The sequence below is a fragment of the Chenopodium quinoa genome, unplaced genomic scaffold, assembly GCF_001683475.1.
Source record: "Chenopodium quinoa cultivar QQ74 unplaced genomic scaffold, ASM168347v1, whole genome shotgun sequence".
NCBI classification, from domain to species: domain Eukaryota; kingdom Viridiplantae; phylum Streptophyta; class Magnoliopsida; order Caryophyllales; family Amaranthaceae; genus Chenopodium; species Chenopodium quinoa.
In genome coordinates, this window is record NW_018743812.1 from 226672 (window position 1) to 246180 (window position 19509).

General features: G+C 35.9%; 2 protein-coding genes across 2 annotated transcripts; both read right to left on the minus strand.

The window, feature by feature from the left end:
- Positions 1-772: 772 nt before the first annotated feature.
- Positions 773-3673, minus strand: LOC110685331 (bifunctional protein FolD 4, chloroplastic-like). Its single transcript, XM_021861832.1, has 5 exons — positions 3390-3673; positions 2521-2846; positions 1701-1937; positions 1418-1585; positions 773-1228 (listed from the first exon to the last, which is right to left on the minus strand). Exons 1-5 carry the CDS (start codon positions 3562-3564, stop codon positions 1058-1060), a joined length of 1077 nt encoding a protein of 358 aa, XP_021717524.1. The 5' UTR covers positions 3565-3673; the 3' UTR covers positions 773-1057.
- A 1666-nt stretch (positions 3674-5339) lies between these two features.
- On the minus strand, positions 5340-18967 carry LOC110685332 (K(+) efflux antiporter 2, chloroplastic-like). Its single transcript, XM_021861833.1, has 21 exons — positions 18723-18967; positions 16766-18510; positions 15869-16040; positions 15628-15718; positions 15287-15423; positions 15129-15188; positions 14909-15028; positions 14329-14397; positions 13845-13910; positions 12666-12755; positions 11741-11845; positions 11428-11556; positions 10633-10842; positions 9663-9812; positions 7806-7859; positions 7647-7705; positions 6764-6830; positions 6515-6691; positions 6380-6436; positions 5889-5963; positions 5340-5800 (listed from the first exon to the last, which is right to left on the minus strand). The coding sequence occupies exons 2-21, from the start codon at positions 18433-18435 to the stop codon at positions 5678-5680; spliced, it is 3681 nt and encodes a 1226-aa protein (XP_021717525.1). The 5' UTR covers positions 18436-18510; positions 18723-18967; the 3' UTR covers positions 5340-5677.
- Positions 18968-19509: the final 542 nt, after the last annotated feature.

The following is a 19509-nucleotide window of genomic DNA, read 5'->3' on the forward strand; positions in this document are numbered from 1 at the left end:
CCCTCTGTTTCGCATTAATTGCACCAGTAGGCTTGACTCATAGTTTAAGAAATTATAGACTAGGCTTATAAGCTTATAATATAAAGTATTATTAGTAAGAGATAGAAATAATAAAAAAAAATAGTGTGGGTGGGGTTGTTAGGAAAGAGAAATAATAAAATATTTGTGAAAGTAGGGTTAGTGGGAGAGAGAAATTATAAAATAATAGTGGGTCATTTCCAAATATAGTAGTGTTGCAATTAATATAAAATAGCTGAAAATAGAAAGTGTTGCAACTAATACAAAATGGAGGGAGTAATTTTTATACGGCGTGTTTGAATTTGAAAAAAAAAAAAAAAAGGTTTATGCTCTTTATACTTTTGCCTCCCCTTATGTTTTAAAACCTCGTGCCTTGTGGGGGTAGATAGTAGTGGGGAAGAATCGTGGGCACCCTAAATCAAATTCAGAACTACCGTAGTTAGGGATTGGCAGGATTGACATTGGAACAAGTGGTTTCGGCCTTTCAAGGGTTTACAACGATAATCAAATGAAGTTAACTTGATGGATAAAGGATTACCATGATGGAAATATGGATTATTCTTGTAAACAAGTAGAGTTAATATTTTGATAGTTAAAATAAAAGAAGAGGGATTACTCAAATGAACAAAATGGCACGCAACACGGTTTTCATTTGTAAATCCCTATGCTGTTATCAGATATATGACATTCTTTGAAACGGTTATCATGGAATCAAATTTTGTATTACAACAAACAGATTTAGCAGGAAGAAGAATTGCATATGCATCCAACCAACATGTATTGGGCAAATGTTGACAAGGGGAGATGGAGTTAAACCTACAGGAACCTCTACTTCTTGGCAATTGGGAGCAATAAGGTGCCCCAAATGATTATCGATTGTGTTGCTTATCTTGGAGTGTTATTTGTTGCTGTAACAGTGACGATTCCTACGTCTTTGTGAAAGCCACACTTAAGGGGGCAAAAATAAAGTGTAGCAAAGCAATTGGGCTAACATGTAAATTGCTTTCTACCTTCCTAACTAAAACTATCAACACTATTATCAGTTGAAATTGTGCATCCTTTTTGCTGAGCTGAGAGTATTTGAAAGAAGCATAGCAATGGTCATTGGACCAACACCTCCAGGAACAGGGGTAACAGCAGAAGCAACCTTGACAACCTCGTCATAGCAAACATCTCCAACTAATCGATATCCTCGAGGACTTGCTGGATCCTGTTGTTGCATATGAAATCTTAGCAAAAAGATTTGACACTATCTCAAACTGACAAACTAAAATTTTAAAATGTGCTGTTGGTATAAGTTCTATTGATTTAAAGTAGGATTATTAGTGACACTTCCTAATTTAAAATTACGATGTGCCCATAAGAAGGTAGTTGAGCACATAAGTTGCTCCAGGTTTACCTCAACTGGATTGATCCCAACATCGATGATAGCAGCACCAGGCTTGATCCAGCTACCCCTAACCATGTTTGCTTGTCCTACAGCAGAAATGATAATATCTGCTTCTTTTATAATATCCTCGGGATTGTTTGTTCTAGAATGAACTATAGTAACGGTAGCATCTTCCCTCTGCAAACAGTAAGTGTTCTAAAGGTCATATCGGATAGAAAGAAATGTTCGACAAAAAAAGAATTGATCGATTTCATGCATACATGAAAAATATGAACTAACACTTATAATTTACCTGAAGCAAAAGAGCAGCTGGCATCCCAACTATATTACTGCGGCCAATCACAACTGCCTTTTTCCCTTTTATTTGAATTCCATATCTACGCAACAGCTCAATACATCCTTTGGGTGTACATGGGACAAACAACGGTTCCCTACCACGCATTGCAAGACGGCCAATGTTCAAAGGGTGAAATCCATCAACATCCTTTTCAATTCCAACAGCATTCAAAATTTTCTCCTCATTCATATGCTGCAAAAAGCATATATATATTTTTTCTATCAGCATATACTGGTAAAAAAGTTAGTAAATTAGACAGCCACCTACATGGATGCCTTATCATTATTGTAGTACACAATACATAGTCAGCATCCTTTTAAAAACCAATTATTGAGTAATGGAGCAATAAGCCTTATTTCTTTAAGTGAAAACATCTTCCCACGTAAGTTTATGTTTAAGAACCAAATTATTGAGTAATGGAGCAATAAGCCTTATTTTCACTGTAGTGGATTTAGTGGCTGCAAGAACAAATTTCTACTGAAAATTTCTACATAATTAGGACAACGCAAGTAGGTACAATAGTGAAGAACTGCATTTTACCAAGTAACAAATACCTTAAGCAGCATCCATCTTGTGATAAGGTATTATAGTTACACTACTACTTCACAACGAATTAACATGGAACATGATAATACTGACAAATTAAAGCAATCCTTTTTTAATTTATTCCCAACAAAGCAACAGCAGGAAAAGCTTTAGTATTACGATATAATATCAACATAAACAGAAGAAAATATGTGGGACAGGAAGAATCAATTCATTCCAAGAAGCATACCGAAGGCAGAGGTAACTGAACAAGTATTCCATGGACTGAAGGATCTTCATTGAACCTAGAGATAGAGTTGAGCACTTCCTGCTCTGTTGTATCTTCTGGCAAATGAACTTCAAAAGAATTAATCCCCACTGCATCACAAGCTTTCTTCTTATTACGAACATACGTTGCAGAGTCCTTTCTATCCCCAACAAGGATCACAGCCAACCCAGGAACAATACCGATAGCTTCTTTCATTCTTGCTATTTCGACACCTATCTCCTCCCTAATTTGCTTTGCCACCGCCTTACCATCAATAACTTTTGCAGAACTCTCGGTTGCCATTGTAGCTGTAATAGGAACTTACAATGAATCATTAAATGAAATTTTTTGAAGTATAACTAAGTACAACATTTCAATTATCAACCAACATAATCATATAACACAACCAGAATTCTAAGTCAATGAAAATTGAAAAAAAATAACTTGCAATACCTATATTTTTTTCCATTATTATTTTACTCTCAAGGAACAATGATATACAAACAGTTCAATTTAAACTATGAAATTCACCTACACATGAAATAAACACTAAGTAACATCTAAATTTTGGGAGTAACAATGATAAAGTAAGCAAATTTGATGCTAAACCCCATCAAATTCCACAAACCCAAATCAAATTCAACAGGAAAACAAACACCAAACATAGGAAATCATCTCTGCAGAAAAAACTTCAATTAGCCTTAAAGGTGTTCGATGAAATGCGCCAGTGAATGACCAAAGGAATTACATAAAAAGAACAAAAACCCAGAATTAAAATGACGCAAATAAGCAATAAAAAGAAAAGGGATGATCTCAATTACAGAAATTTCCTCGTAAAAAGAAAGATTTACCTGAAACAGAAGTTGAGGAAGCACGAGGTTGGAAGGTGAGAGAAGGTAAGAAAAGCCTTGAGGAAGTGAGAGGAAGAGACACCCGACGAGAAAAGGAAAGAGCGGGGCAGCTTCGGTGGCAGCGGAGTGGAAGAAGGCGAGCAGTTGAACACTCGGAGAAAATCATGGAAGCCATTTATGGTGTTTTGTTGGGTTACAAGAAAGGATTCTGAGTAGCTTAAGAGTAGGAATTCTGTCGTAAGGTTTACTACTACTACCTGACTTTGGACTTCAGTCAGCGGAATTTGCAAAACCCCAGAAGCCGTAGAAAGAGAAAGATACGAATGGGTAGGGCTGTTAATCGGTCCAAGACCGAACCGACCCGGATCAGACCGAAGACCAAACCGATTAAATAGGGACCGAACCAGACCGGACCGAAAAAACCAGCCCATATCCCAGTTCGAACCACTTTGGACTTTTTTTGAATTTTTTTAAAAGAAATTCTAAATTTTTAATAATTTTATGGAAAGCTCGAAAAATAATAAAAGAAAAACAATATTTTAACGTCTTTTTATATATGATTAGAACGAAAATGCTCATACGATTAAAGTTTTCTAAACTTAATAAGAATAATCTTAATAAATATTTAAAGTTTTATACATAATTTTAAGCAAAAAATCAGTCCGACCTAAGATCAATTTTTATAGGGTTTTGAACCGGACCAGACCGAAAAATTATATTTCTCAACTCGAAGACCGGTCCGGTCCATTAAATCTATTAACTATTACTAAAACAAAACGTTGCTGACGTTATCACTGTCCACATGTCACTCTCATAATATATATTTTCCTGCCTACATGCAAGGATAATGCCATCTTTTTTTTTTGTGGAGCTACTATTCTTAACAATTTTGAAAAGTAGAAGCTTCTATGGTACAACTACAACCGATCAATTTATCCTAAAAGAGTGGAACAATTTAAAATAACACTAATAAATGGACTCCTACATTAAAATATGTATAAGGTGACGTTGAACAGGTATTATATCATAATTTTGATGAAAATCTAAACTTTTAAAATTACAAATATTTTTGTACAAGGTGCATATTTCTTATTTATATTTATGTATAATATCCATTTTTGTAAAAAGATGCGAATTATTAAAATATATTTTATACAAGCCGTGCATCGCACGGGTTCTAATCTAGTAATACTAATAATTAGACACGTTTAGACCTATCAATTCTTAAGCCGACCCGAATCCAAACCTGAGTTACCGAGAGAGAACCCGAACCAAACAACTAGAAATCGAGCCAATTTGACCCTATTATCATATTTTGTAATGATCTAAACGACTCAACCTGAAATTAAACCCGAACCTAATCTGTTAACCCAAATTGAAAAGTCTAGACACATTAGAATTTTACGTTTGCCTTTACTTTTATGTATTTTGTCAATTTGTGTGTATCTAGTTCAAATCACTGTCATGTTTCCTTAAACATTCAAGAGACTAGGGACCAAACTTTGGAGTTGGTGGAGAACTCACCTTGTGACTCCACCAACTATATTCGTTTGGGAGTAGAGGGATTCTCTTACCTCCCCCTCTACTCTCAAAGTCTCAAGCGTTGACCTACGAAACTGGATTGATTTAACCTGTGAAAGGTGTCGGCTTAAAAAAAAAATTCTTACTATAATTACTCAAGAAAAAATGTACTCCCTATAAAAATTACTTGCGTTTTTGTGTCCATATCCTTAAATATTGAGCTTACATTTTCTCGTGTCTATATCAACATACATTATGTTGAATGGGACCTTATTCTTTCCTGGATGTTAATCCGTAATTTTAGTTTCAATGCAACCTAATTGTCACTTGGTATAAAGTACAACCTTTTGAAAAGAGTTTGCCTATTGCATTTTCATAATTACAAACAAAAAATGGAAAAATCAAGGCATTCTAGAGGAACATTTTCTCTTCATATCCTCTAAAGCTTTTATTAGAGATTGAGATAAATAAAGGCATACGTCAAATACGGTAAATTACAAATTTCAAAAGGAAAATGAACATAAAGGTTGAAAGCTCCTTCGCCTTGAATTCAGAAGGCAAACCGGTCAAAATTTTGGATTCCCCAGAGGAAATGAGCATAGTAATCATTATCAAAGATAAAAGAAAAAAAAAATTAAGAAATGAAAAAGAAGTATTTACCTTTGATATTTTTGCCCAAAAATTCTATACAAATTACACTAGTGAGAATGTAATGAAACTATACAGTTTTGTTGCCTTCTCTACTCTTGGTTGTATTAGCTGCAAATTTATATAGCCAGTGTCCCCTCAATGGCTTGGTTATCATCGGAAGAGTCAACCGGTTGGGATTTGGGTTTGCTCATGACTCGAGAATATCCGTAACCTAGCGAACTTCCACTAGCTTCACACAGCTGCAATAACAAGGAACTCAGTATTTTTAAAACACTATTCATAAATGGGTAGCAACAGATCATGTCAAAGCTATGAAATACTGTATACCTCAGTCAGTTCAGAGAGGTGACGGGATCTAAACTCATTGATTGCAGATGCTATCTCTGATGTTGGCAGTTTAGCCTAAAAGAAGAAAAACACCAAATTTTAAATCAGTCATTAGTTAATAAATTATCACCACTGTCGGCAAGTTAACTGGATATTAAACCACTGACAGAGTTGGCCACAACGGTTGTCCACCTTTATTGGCCTATTAAGTTAAAATTTACCTCCGTTCTCGTTTATTAACAACGTTGTACTTTAAGGGAAATATATATTGAAAACTATATTCTAAAATGCAATGTTAGAAGCCAACAACACTGGGTGTACTAAAAAAAAAGCAACACAGTACCCTGCAGATAATTAATAAATATCAGCATATATATGAAGGATTGTATGAGCTATTAAAATTTCTTATGGAGGTATAAACAAAAATACACTACACAATCACAATTTTATCACTTGATCACATTCTTTCAAAAAATCAAGTTAAGACATACCTGTGCAAGAACAGCAGCTGCCAACTGTAGACTTGGTTCCAATGTCTCAGGGACAACCTGGAGCAAGAATATTGTAAGGCTTATTTGCATAATAAGAATGTCATGATAATCATGATACAAAATTAAACATCGTACCGCAGTTGCCCCAGCCTTTTCTAAATTTAGACCATGATCGACATCATGTGCACGAACAAACGTTTTAACATTTGGGAAATGCTTGCTCAAAGCCCAAACAGTTCTATAATTTGCACCAGGAGTGTCCAATGTTATTGCTGCGGCACAAGCTCTTTCAGCCCCAACCTTATGAAGTACCTAAACACAAAATATTAAAGTTTTTAAATGAGAATATTTAACAAGCTTGAATAGCTTGGAAATTTGTTGTACCTCACGACTTCCAGCATCTCCAAAATATACAGGAAGGTCAAGTGCACGGCCAATTGCTACCCTGTCACTGAAATCGTGAAACAAAAGCATAAGAGACATAATAGAAGCATAAAGTAGTTATTATACATTATAACCTTCCATCAGTTGAATAAATCAACATTCAAGCATCTGAAGAGGCTCCCATCCTCAGTAAGGCATAAGAAAGCAGAAAAGTAAACCATCCATATATATATTGCAGTAATGGTCTCTAAACTATATTATCAACCCGTTCATTGAAATGTGTACAAAATAAATGCTATGAAGTGTGATTTAACTCATATTTCAATGTGAGGTACAGTCAACAACACAAATAAATGAAATTTTGGATGGTTGCCTAGATTTTCATGCATAGTTTGTCATCTTTAAGACAAAAAGAATACTTGCTACAGCCCTAGCAGAGTAATTTCATGCTTATTTCGCCTCCACATACGCACGCGCACACGCGCACGCACACACACACACATTTATTTGTCAGCAGCTAAAATATACAAGCTTGCTATCCTAGAGGATCAACTACATTTATCATATTATTGTGATTAGTGACTACTTGAGAAGCATATTATTTTTATAAGATTTTTAAGTACAGAATATGTCAAGTATGTGATATCTAGTGTTTCTGCATAAGACAAAAGATATATTCATAGACCCAAAAAGAACAAAGCGGCATCGTCTTCCCTAGGAAAAAAAGATCAAATAAAAATAAACCCAGTTCTTAAAGGTCTCAGCTAAGTGGGATGAGGGCAAGAGAAAGAGCTACACATGCAAATCTTTCCATGATCATACACATAGCTTTAAAGGAGATTTAGCAATATTTGGTGCATATCTAAAATGAGTATAAGCTTACCTTCTAACATCAAGAGCAACAAATGGTATCAAACGTTCTGACAGGAGCTGAGCTATGATCTGCGGGAAAGAAGCAAGATCACAGGGAGGGAGAAAAAAAAAAGAGGCAAAGCTCAAGATAGATTTCCGGAACTTAATAATTTATAACAATGATGTTCACCTGGCCTACACGTCCAAATCCACATATAATAATATGATCCTGCAAGTCATCCGTCTGGGATGAAATAAAATATGTCAGCAGAGAAATAAAAGAAACAGAAAAATCATTTGAAAGCCTGAAAGGTGAGAACTGAAAGAAGTATGGATCATAAACAGGAAAGGGAATTCGTGTCATTTTTGTTGTTGATTATTTAGAATAGAAAAAAATTTACTACTTCTACAAAAACAGCAGGATCTGAACAAAGCTAGACATACGAAGAATACTAAACCCCCTCCACATTGAAACCAGGGTGATAAAGACTAATCTATTTCCTCATTTTCAAGGCATTTATCTACATTGCTTTTCCACACATCTGTAACAGACCATATAGCGCATGTGTCTTTCCCACACTTCAGACTGAATTTTTGATGGCTTCATTTTAAGATACACCTTCAGCTAGACCTTAGTCCTTCCACTCTAGTCAAGAGGCATGCCATTTTAACTGAAGAATTTTTTTGAACTACACATCATTTATGTTGACATCAATTATCATCTAGAATCCTTGCTGGATAAGCTAAGTGGATAGGTCTATCTTTACACTCAATTCCTCCCCCTTATGTTTTGTAAACTAGTGAGATTTTTCGGTAACCTGACATGACAGTTTGAGGAGCCTAATTGCTTCCCATCATTAAATCTAGTAGACCTTTCATGATCAATAAAACCCTTCTTTAGGAATATGCACACCCTACTTCTACAATCAGCAGATGGCCATCACATCAACGCCTTCAGGAACCAAACCTATCAATTCAATCAATGAACCAACTTACTTTGGACATTAAAATCTTTTGAATCTCCTGCAATATCTCACTTGTAATGTCAGACCTCAATTAAACCCACCTAAACCAGACGCTGTTTATCTTTATGTATATTAATCTTGAATGGTCAATTTCCTGGGGAATTACTATAGTCGGGAATAGGCATGCAGTCAAAATCATCCTTGCTACAGGTCTGACATAAGCAAGAGTGCTTTGAGATATTTCAGTTGTTCTCATTCAAACTAAATTAGCACCATTCATCTAAGACTTTAAAATTTGACTGCACTTACAGGAAAACAACAACTATAATAAAAGTATAAAAACAGGAAAAGGGGAAGCATTAACTTTAAGAAAGGTAGTATCAGATTAAATGCTGTTTAATCAATTTTATTTTTATGTTTTAGTTTTTTGCTAAAATGATTCTTAGTGCAAAGTGATTTTCTTATAATAAACAGCTAGTGAGAATTAGCTAACACTGAGCTCAACCCACTGAAATAAAGCTTCAAACTTAATGTTTAGTTCCATGAATCAGCCGCAACATTCAATTTGAAACCACCGATGTTCATATCCTATCAGACCAAACCACCATTGTGCAAGCGGACAGGAAACTTCCTTCATCAACCACCAACTAAAGTAAAAAAGTACACTTGAAGAAGATGAAAGTGAATGAAGAGCTATTATAAACATTTTTTCCACCTATCTGGCTATTAATGGCTGGAAATGTGTCATGTTGGCTTCACGTTACGAATCGTTTCAGAATTTTCTGGGTCATGCATTAAATAGTTGGCAATGATTCCCTCTTCAACCCATTTCAGAAACATTTTGCCTGCACTCCTCTGTGTTTTCCCAGCAGTTTTGTTTCCAAAGTGAAGAAACAGAACCTATCCTCCATTCCCATGCTTTTAGAGTCTATATTTCATGGACAATAAATCACAAGGCCATCCAATTTTACTTCAATTAGGCCATATAATTATCACAAACTTCAGCAACACAGTGAGCAAGAACCTAAGGTAATAAACTCTGAAACGATTATAGGAAAAATAAAGAGAAGGTTACGAGATACCTCACTCTCAACAGGTAATAAACTTCGCACATCATGCAACTCAAAGCGAGAGGCAATCAGCTGGCCACCAGCAGCCAGCCATGGTGTAAGAGCCATGGAAATCCCAACCACAAGGAACAACAATGATGACAGCTGGGGAGACATTATGCCCTGCAGGTAAAAACAGCAATAAGCAAATATAGAGTTATTTCAGCTAATGAGCTAATACAATTAACCCTAATATTCTGGACAGACAGAGATAGAATTGTGCTTGTGATCATGTAGAAGAGTAATAAATTTAGATGCACACTGATAGAAGAGATGTGAAAACCTCTAGCGCTGATAATCTATGCTGATACACACAAGCACATTTAATTGGACCTTCCCATTATCCACAAGTTATAACATGCAAGTCCATCATCTAGTTGGGTGCGTGTTGGCATGGATGGTGCTGTATAAGGAGGCCCTGGGCTTGCAGGGTGGGGGGGGGGGTGGTATTTCATATCTTGAAGAATGATGCTATGAGAATGTATGCAGCAATCTAAACAAATATCCAGATGGGGAGATTGTTCTGATGCATTGTTACTGGGAATTAAGTAGAGTGATGAATTGCTAGCATATACAAGTTCCACAAGCTCCTCTGATGCATCTGATCAAAAGTATCTAGGATAATATTGAAGGACTGGCGTTACCATGTGTAGTTATTAGCTAGTTTATGTAATTCAATTTTTCCCAAGGCTTTTTTTCTTCATTTGCATAATTATCAAAGAATGCTCAACATGCAACTATGCAAGTTTATCACTTTATCAAAATCCAAGCCAATGAAAGCAAACTTGTAACATACAAACAATGCCTCAAATCAAAGATGAAAGCTGCTGTATTCTTCAGGTGCACCAATTGAGACAAAGAAGAGACATATAAAATAATACTCAATGCAAGAAGGATTCCAATATAAATAGAAAATGAGAATTAACAAAACACAAGGTCAAACCTGGTTTACAGCTTCACCAAATGCAACAAAGGCAAATTCTCCTCCAGGAGCAAGAAGAAGACCTGTTCTGATTGCCGATACTGTTGAAACACCAAAGACTCTACCAACTAAAGTAACCAGCATAGTCTTGCCCACGATTAGAAGTCCTAATGCTCCCATGATAACCGAGAAGTTTGAGAGGAGAAGTTTTGGATCAATAGACATCCCTACCTGAAAAACAAAAACAGGTGTTGACTTGCATTTTCATCATACGTGAGAATGTGACATTTTAGATTCTAAGCTGTTTAATTTTTAATCTATGCTGCAAAAAATTAACAAATTGTGATGATAAGTTAATTGAATAAAACAAATGACAGTTTACACAATAATTAACAAAAATGCAAAAGTGACAGTCAGATAAATGGGAATCAGAACCCAATGACTCTGAGAAAACAGTAAAGAAGAAAGTCCAGAGCCTTTATATCAAACATGCTTCAGGTTAGCACCTAGCTGGTTATGCATGGACTAGCTAAGCCCAGGTGTAGCTCAGATTTAAGTTTAAATAATTCAGAGGATAAGGCAAAAGCAATTTGCCTCAAAGAAAAAGGAAAGATTTCAGCAATGAATCTATCACAAGCTTCCAAAAAAAATAAAGACCAAAATCCCAATGGAAGGCCACACATACCGTATGTGCATGATGGAAAGATTGGCAGCAGAGCAAAATGAAGAGCTTAAGTGAAAATCTAAGAAGACACATGTTCCTCAAATATTCACAAAGTTGAATTTTCCAGGGGAAGCAAGATCTGAAGTACGTACCGTCATGAAGAAAAGACCCAAAAGAAGGCCACGATATGGTGCAATATCTGACTCCACTTGCAATGAAAACTCAGTTTCTGCAAGAAGTAAACCAGCCAAAAATGCCCCTAATGCCATAGATAGACCAGCCTGAAAGAATAAAAACAAGATCTAAATGAACTGATGACAGAAACACTGCACAGGATAACTCTTTTTCAGACAATCACCCTTCCCACTTGGTTGTGACAACTAGCCCCTCACAGTAAATTAAGAAAAAATAAAATAAAATAATTAAAAAGCATAACTTATGATTCATAAAAGTTTTCCCACTCACCCTAGCAGTAAGGAGACTTGTCCCTAGTATAACAAGAAGTGTACAGGCAGAAAATATCTCCGCATTCTGGTTTTCAGCAATTTGCCTGTAAATTGGTCGAAGAAGCTGCAGAAGATCCAAGAAGTAAGAATATGTTCTTGCAAAGTAATTTTTCAACAAATAACATCAAGCAAAGATTTATAATTTGAAAACTAGACTTACAAAGAGAGAAAATTTTCTGAAGTAACAAAACTGCTCCCTCATGCATATATAACAGCGATATAAATGTATGACAAATTTTCTTAGTTTTTTGTGTTCGGACTTGCAAGAAGAGTGTATGCCAAATTATACAGATTAAAAAAAAAGAGGGAAAATTTTTTTGTATTATAATTACTAACATACCCCTCCTTCCCAGAATAGTTTTCTCACTTATCATGGCACATAATTTGGCGAGATAAGTTGGTGATTGGTCATCAAATGTGATGAGATAGTAGAGTAATTTATAAGAGCATAAGAGCAGATGTGGGACCCTAACTTTTGGTAGTGGGTAAAATAATAATTGATGATAAAAATATAGTGACCATTACCATTTTTAGAAATGGTCAAACTAATCTAGGATAGATAAAAAGGAAAGTGAGCAAACTATTTTGGGACAGATAAGCAAAGCGAACAAACTACTCTAGGGTGGAGGGAGTAAGTTGCAATGTCATTAGTTTTGTCTCACACAATAATCTCTCTTTAGTTTACTTGAGCGAGAAGGGACAACCAAGGTGACTTATTAACAATATTAGCTAGCAATACATCACAATTTATTCTGAGTAATATAAGTTCAATGTATTTAGACAAGATACTAGAGGCATAAATTTGTAAACAATCACTGACAACTATCTTCACGCTGGAACTGAAATTCGCAATAAAAAGGGGGAAAACATATTCAACCACTTACCAAGCGTCCACCAGCAATTATAGCGGCAATTGCAACAACTGCCTTAACAGCAGCCAATCCTAGGGCTTCTGCAATAGCTTGGAAACCAATCTGAATGAACAGCAGATAGTAAAATAAATTATTGGTCATTTTTTTTATGTAGTTGTTTAGATTGTTATAGGCTTTCTTCCTTTTACTCTAACATCTACAACTATGTTCTGCCCATGAATTAGGGGATGACATCTACCTCTTCATTAGATATACTCTTTCCATTCCAATAAAAGTCATTGAGCATGTACAGGTAATTTGATGATTTGTAAGTTATATAATCAATATTGAAAACCACAAGCCATATTCCATAGGTACATCAAGCTGACAAATAATATTGCATAGGTATTTTGAGTGAGTTGAAATACACAGATAATACGGAATGGAGGAAATAGTAGATTTACAAGTTCAATCTTTGTATGAAGCCCTTTACATTTGTTTCATTTTGGTCCCAACACTATCCTACTTGGTGCTTTTTAATGCAAGTCATGCAACACATAGAGTAAGGTTTCATCCTCAGAATTAAATCTTTTCACAAGAAAAGCCACCTTAGAGATATACTTAAAAACAATGCCTTCATTCTGGCCCCTCAGATACCTTTTAATCTCCCTTAAAGCTTTTCAATGCACCAGCTCAAATAAAAACTCTTCCTGGATCCATAACCACAACCATCATGAAAAAGAATATATATAAGAAAGCTTGCCAGCCATTCTGGAAAACTTAAAGCAACTAAGCTGGGAATGACCAGACAGAACATAACACAAACTAGAAACACCCCATGAATCCACAACAGACCTCAACCCCATTATCCCTATTACAGATGATAGGGTCATCATGCTCCAGCCACAGCTTCAGCTAAACCTTGGTTAAAATCAATTAATTATGCCTTGAATTGCACTTTTAAGTTTTAATTAATGCTTCTAACATGGATGTTTCAGTTCATTAACTAAAAAGCAAATTTAAGTAATTTCAACAAAGTGCAATGCAGTGGGATAATTTTCAAATCAATAACCATTTATTCTCTGCAACAAAGATTCACAGTAAAAAAATAATAAGTTGCACGTATCACAAATAACTACATAGCGATTAAAAAAAATACGCATAAAGACATTCAACAAAGAGCAAAATAATGAAAAAATTTGAAGTAGTTACCCCGCCTTTAGAAGAATTTGGTGAAATGAGTGGTATGAGTATCAGCAAAACCACCACAGCAAAATCCTGGAAAAATTGCAAAGAAAAGCAAAAGCAAAATACCAGAAATTATTTCAGGAGAAAAAAAAAAGTGAAACAATAATATATTGAGTAAGATCTATACTAGGAGCTTGATTGGATTTCAAGGAGCAATGACGTATTTTACAAGCATCAATCAAATGTGAATCATGCAACTGTGAAGCTGCAGCTAGAAAATATGCATGGCCATAGTCAGCCAGTTTGACACATAATCCAAATTTTAGCAGCACTGGCACATCAATCTACCCCTTGGCTCTATTTGTTAGCCAGACATGTCTTGGGAAAATGGCAAGGATTCAACTTGCGATCAAACATCAACCAAAAGCTCTTTAAACATGACGATGGAAGGAAGATTCTCCTCATAAATTAACTATCTCCAGAATTTATCCCAGACCAAAAGGTTTACCTGGAATAGTAAGACAGAAAATGTAGAACGCCCATGCCGTGAAGTGCTCTCACCTCGCTCTTGCAAAACCTGAATCAAAAGTTGAAGAAACTCCATCAAAAATCATCTAGATTAAGTTTATGCAGCACAAAATATAATTTTCTCAGTGGAAGTAGGTAGGTAACTAGAAATTTAGTTTTCCCTGGAGTACATTCTCAAGTTCATCTGATCCCCAATATTTTTTATTAAGCAAGCTTTGTTTGAATCTAAATATCATAAGATCAAACTACCCACACCTTCCTTTGTATATTGCTCTAAGCCTTAGTTAAACATCCAAAGACATGGTGACAGCACATTTCAATCCCAAGGGGCAAGCACATGTACACAGACACTTTGATTTCTAATGCTAAATTGCTAGAATCCTAGAATGGAAGCAAATGTCCCAGTGAACAATCTGTAAGATGGGAATTATGGTTGTGTTTAGGCCTTGTGCAAAGCGAACAATTAGACATTATGATGGAGTTTAGAATCACACTCCTAGTCCCCTATAGTCCTATTAGGGCATTAGAGGGAGCACAAAACCAACAATTATGAATGTTACCTGCAGGACAACAGCAGTTGATGACAAGGCCAAGCCATTCCCAATAACTATTGCCGCAGGACCTGCCTGTTTTGAAATAAAATGGGCCACCATGCCAACTACTGCAGCTGTTAACAGCACCTGCATAACAAACCAAAGTTAGTAATACAATACTAAAAGCATGAGTAACCCTGAGAGGGCCAAGATATATGTGAATGGCGAGAACTTAATGTTGTAGTACCTGGGCAGAACCTAAACCAAATACGTACTTCTTCATGGAGCTCAGTCTTTCAACAGAAAGCTGTCGATGGGGAAAACATCAAAACATATTTAAGTTCTGTAACTTGGTAATTGCATTAGTTCAGATAATGTTACAAGAGCCTTGATAGATTTTTGTACCTCAAGGCCAATGTTAAATAGTAAAAACACAACTCCAAATTCTGCAATCGCCTTAGTTCCATGCACATGACGAATTATTGAGAGGCCGTATGGACCAATCAAGATTCCAGCAGCCAAATAACCCAGGACAGGACTACCTGAACATAAGAAAACGCAAAGAATAAGATTGCCAAAGAGTATTATAATTAGAGATTGCAATACTAGAACTTCTAGACACATATCAGAAGAGTGGGAGTGAAAATCAGTAACATTTGAACTTTTCTGGAATATAAATTTTGCATACATTCTGAAAATACATACAATTGATACAACCCATCATTTAAGGTAGAGAGAAGTATTACCCCCAGGAATTTTCTGGAAAATAGGTACAAATATCACACTGGCCAGCAATAACCATAGCATATCAAACAAGGATGCTTCCTCTTCATTAATCTGTAGAAAGAGAGGACATACAACAGACAAACACCAGATTAAAACCTATTCTCCGAAGACTATAACAAGACACTTAAGAAATCAAATATATGAACTTATAATATATTTTATATATTAATGAAAAATGGGTAAGTGGAGGAAGCCACATGCCTCTTGCTGGGGAAGCTTATCAATTAGACTCTTCACTGTCTTAGAAATTTTCTGCATTTGCTGAATCAGAGGTTTTCCATTTGAAGAAACTTCTTCAATAGTGGAGGTTAATACATGTTGTGGCTGAAACAGCTGAGCACCTCTCTCACCTCGGTGAATATAATAACCAACCCTGTTAGTAAGTTAAACTAGTATCAGATAAGGTAATATACGCATAATTTATGACAAAAAAACAGTGAAATATTAATTTCATTCGGCCATCAATGTTTCAGAACCTAGGAAGGATCTAAGTACTGCATATTAGTCTTATCTAGAAAGGAACTTGACTAGGTCACACAGAATTGTTTGCTAAATTTTAATTGGTATACAGATTGGACTTCAAACATAGGAGATATTACGAACAAAAACTAGTAACAGAAACTATGGGAACTCTTCTTTCATCAGACATTGGGTAGACAACGAGATAGTTCAGAGAAGTGATTCCAAGTATTAGATTATTAGTTCCTTGTGGAGCAGTTTAACTTATAAGCCATGTGGTGAACAATTTGAAGGTGTAGAGGACTACATGTTACAATCCATTAGGCATCTAAAAAAAATGCAATTTCTGTTTAATTAGAAACGAAGATGAAATTTCAACCAAGGAATTCAACTACTCGGCACAAAGGTGCCCAAACAAATTGATACTGAATACATTAGAGGCTAAGCCAAGGTTTCGGCATGATTTAAAGAGGCTTCATATTTTTCACAGATTAACATGTAGTACTTCATAAGAAATATGAGGGATAAGAAAAATGATATTTATAGAGTAGTATTTTACAAAATTTATGCATCATATACAACAACAGTAGAAGAAAAATAGAACTGGAAAAGAAAAAACTAAAAACTGATTCAACATACCCTGCTCCAATGAGCAATATTCCAACGATCAATTTTGGCATCTGCTTCTTTGCAGAATCCATAACACCACGAAAAACAGAGGCCGGTGTGAACTCTTCACCATCTTCATCAAATGAAAAGAATGATGCAGAAAAAAATCGAGATGATTTCTTCACTGATGCCTTTGAGCTACTTGGTGGAGAACTGTCACGTGCCACTTCTTTTTGTATCTCTAATTTCTTAGCTTGTGCCGCGCTCTTCACTTTTTCTACCTCTGCATCAACATCTCTATGGACTTCTACATATGGTTTTCTATTTTCTTTGTCGCTTGAATCATCAGATAAAGCAACGTCAATCAAACTCTGGCTTGTTTTGTCAGAGGGCTTATCCAGTGATGGTTTGCTGGCCAAAGAAGCACCTTCTATAACCGAATTGTTTTCACTTTCAAATCCATCAGTACCCAGAGTTCCTTCGGACATCTCTCCCTGAATAGCAATATCTTCATTTGAGGATGACCTACTTGAAAGATCAATAGAATCTTTGACATCAGTTTGAGAACTAGAGAGCAGCTTTTCAGCTCGCTGCAAGGCCATCTCAGCATCATTTACGCGCTGAGCAGCCTCAAGCTCAAAAGCAACAGCCTGCTCGGCTAAAAGCATTATATTAGCGACATCCTCTTCAGCTTTCAGTGCATTCATCTGAGCCTGATCAGCAACTTCATCCAATCTTTCCACCTCTTTCTGCAGCTCTTCTTTTTTTAGCTGCAGCCTTGTTAGCTCTGCTTCACAATTTTCTAAAGCAATCCTGAATTCCTTGATCTCCTCCTGAGCAGCTAGTAGGGCATCCTCCTCTTGCCTTAGCTGGTTTAAGACAACCTCATCACTTTCATTTTCGGAATCACTATTCGATTTGACAATCTCTACAGTTTCCAAGGCCACCTGAAGCCTTGCCTCAGCCAAAGAAAGAGACATTGTGGCTTTCTGAAGAGCTTCCTTAGCAACCACTTCTTGATCTATTAGCCCTTCTATCATTTTCAGCGTACTATCAACATTATTCCTAGCATTCACCGCTTGATCTTTTAGCGCAAAGGCAGCTTCTGATATATTCTGCGCCTTCTTTTCGAACATAGTACTGTTCAGCCGTGCAATTTCCAATTCCCTGCATGCCTTCAGCAGCGATTCTCTTAACTCCTCCAAAGTTGTACCCTGAGCTACCTCATCTTCTTTCTCATCCTTCTCTCCTCCAGAACTATCCAACTCTAAGTCAAGACTATCCTCTTCTATCGACCCTTCTCCTTCATAATCTTTTCCTACCTCAGCACTCCGACCATTTCCATCAATGTAAACTACAGCATCATTACCCTGACATCGAGCTACCCCTCTCAATCTCCCCGACTCAAAACCCTTCTCGCCCCCACCTACAACGGCTTTCTTCAAAGGCAAACCCCACAATTGACCATCAAAATCCCTTCCAAATGGCAACTTTACGATAGAACCGCCACTAATACTACCGATTCCCTTCACATTCTTCCTCAAACAGATTCTAGAAACTAATTTCGAATTACTTCCATACTTATACCCAAACCCACTGACTCTAAACCCCAATTTCGAATGGATAAAATCAGAACAATATCTTCTGCACTCAATTCCATGAATCAAATTGGACTGCTTAAAACTATAACCAACATCCATTTCATACCAATCAATACCAAAACACCGTCAACTAAACAAACTGCTTTGACCTATCGTTGACCGAAGCACAAACACCTGACGAAACAACAAAATTTCCGATTTAACTAACAAAATTGACGATTCAAATATCAAATTATCAAAATGAATGCGCAAAGAAAACCCTAGAAATTCACAAATATGAGTAATATAAATTATTTTTAAAAATTAAAATTAATTAAGCTAGAAAACACACAAAATTGGCATGAAGAGAGAGGAGAGAGAAAGTAGAAGAAGAGAAGAGTGCTTACGGAAACATAGAACAGTGACAGTGAGTTGGTGGAGGTGCAGAGCTTTGAAGAGCTTCAATGGCGGATTTTTTTGAAATAAGGAAATTAAAAAAAAAAAAAAAAAAAAAAAAAAAAGAATAATAATAGGACAAATGGATGGAAAAAAAATTAAAAAAAATTATTAATTTGATTTTATTATTCAGAAAAATGGGTGTGCATATTTTAATTTGGCCTTTTGAGCTCTCAGAAAGTGAGAAGGAGATATTTTTATGTTATTGCAAAAATGGTTGATAGCGTGACGTGTTTAATTAGCCTTTTTATGTTTTTTTTCTTACGTTATTTTTCATTATTGGTTTGAAAGGTTTTGTTTTCACTAATTCGTCGTTGTATGGAGTGTAACCAAATTGAGTAAGATCCTATTCTCGTGAATATTCCACGAGTTACCATTTACACATAACTACTTGTCTAAACTCGGCATTATTGCCATTATACTCCGTATTAACACTACGTAGGTGTCAAATGGGGCGGGTTAGAGGTGGAGGATGATACCTCCACACCCACCTAAAAAATTCTAGTCATTTCCGCCCATCATTTATGGCGGATACAATACCTACATCTATTCCAGAGCCAATGAGTACAAGCTTAAATTGATCTTCGCTCTACCACATTCGCCCTATACTCGTTGGCTCGCTCCACACCCGCTAATGTCTCCAATTTTTTTAACTAAAAAGTTAATGTAGTATCACATAATAATTGTCAAATTAGCTTGCCATGCCACCTAAGATTGCAAAGCTATTCTTACTTTTTT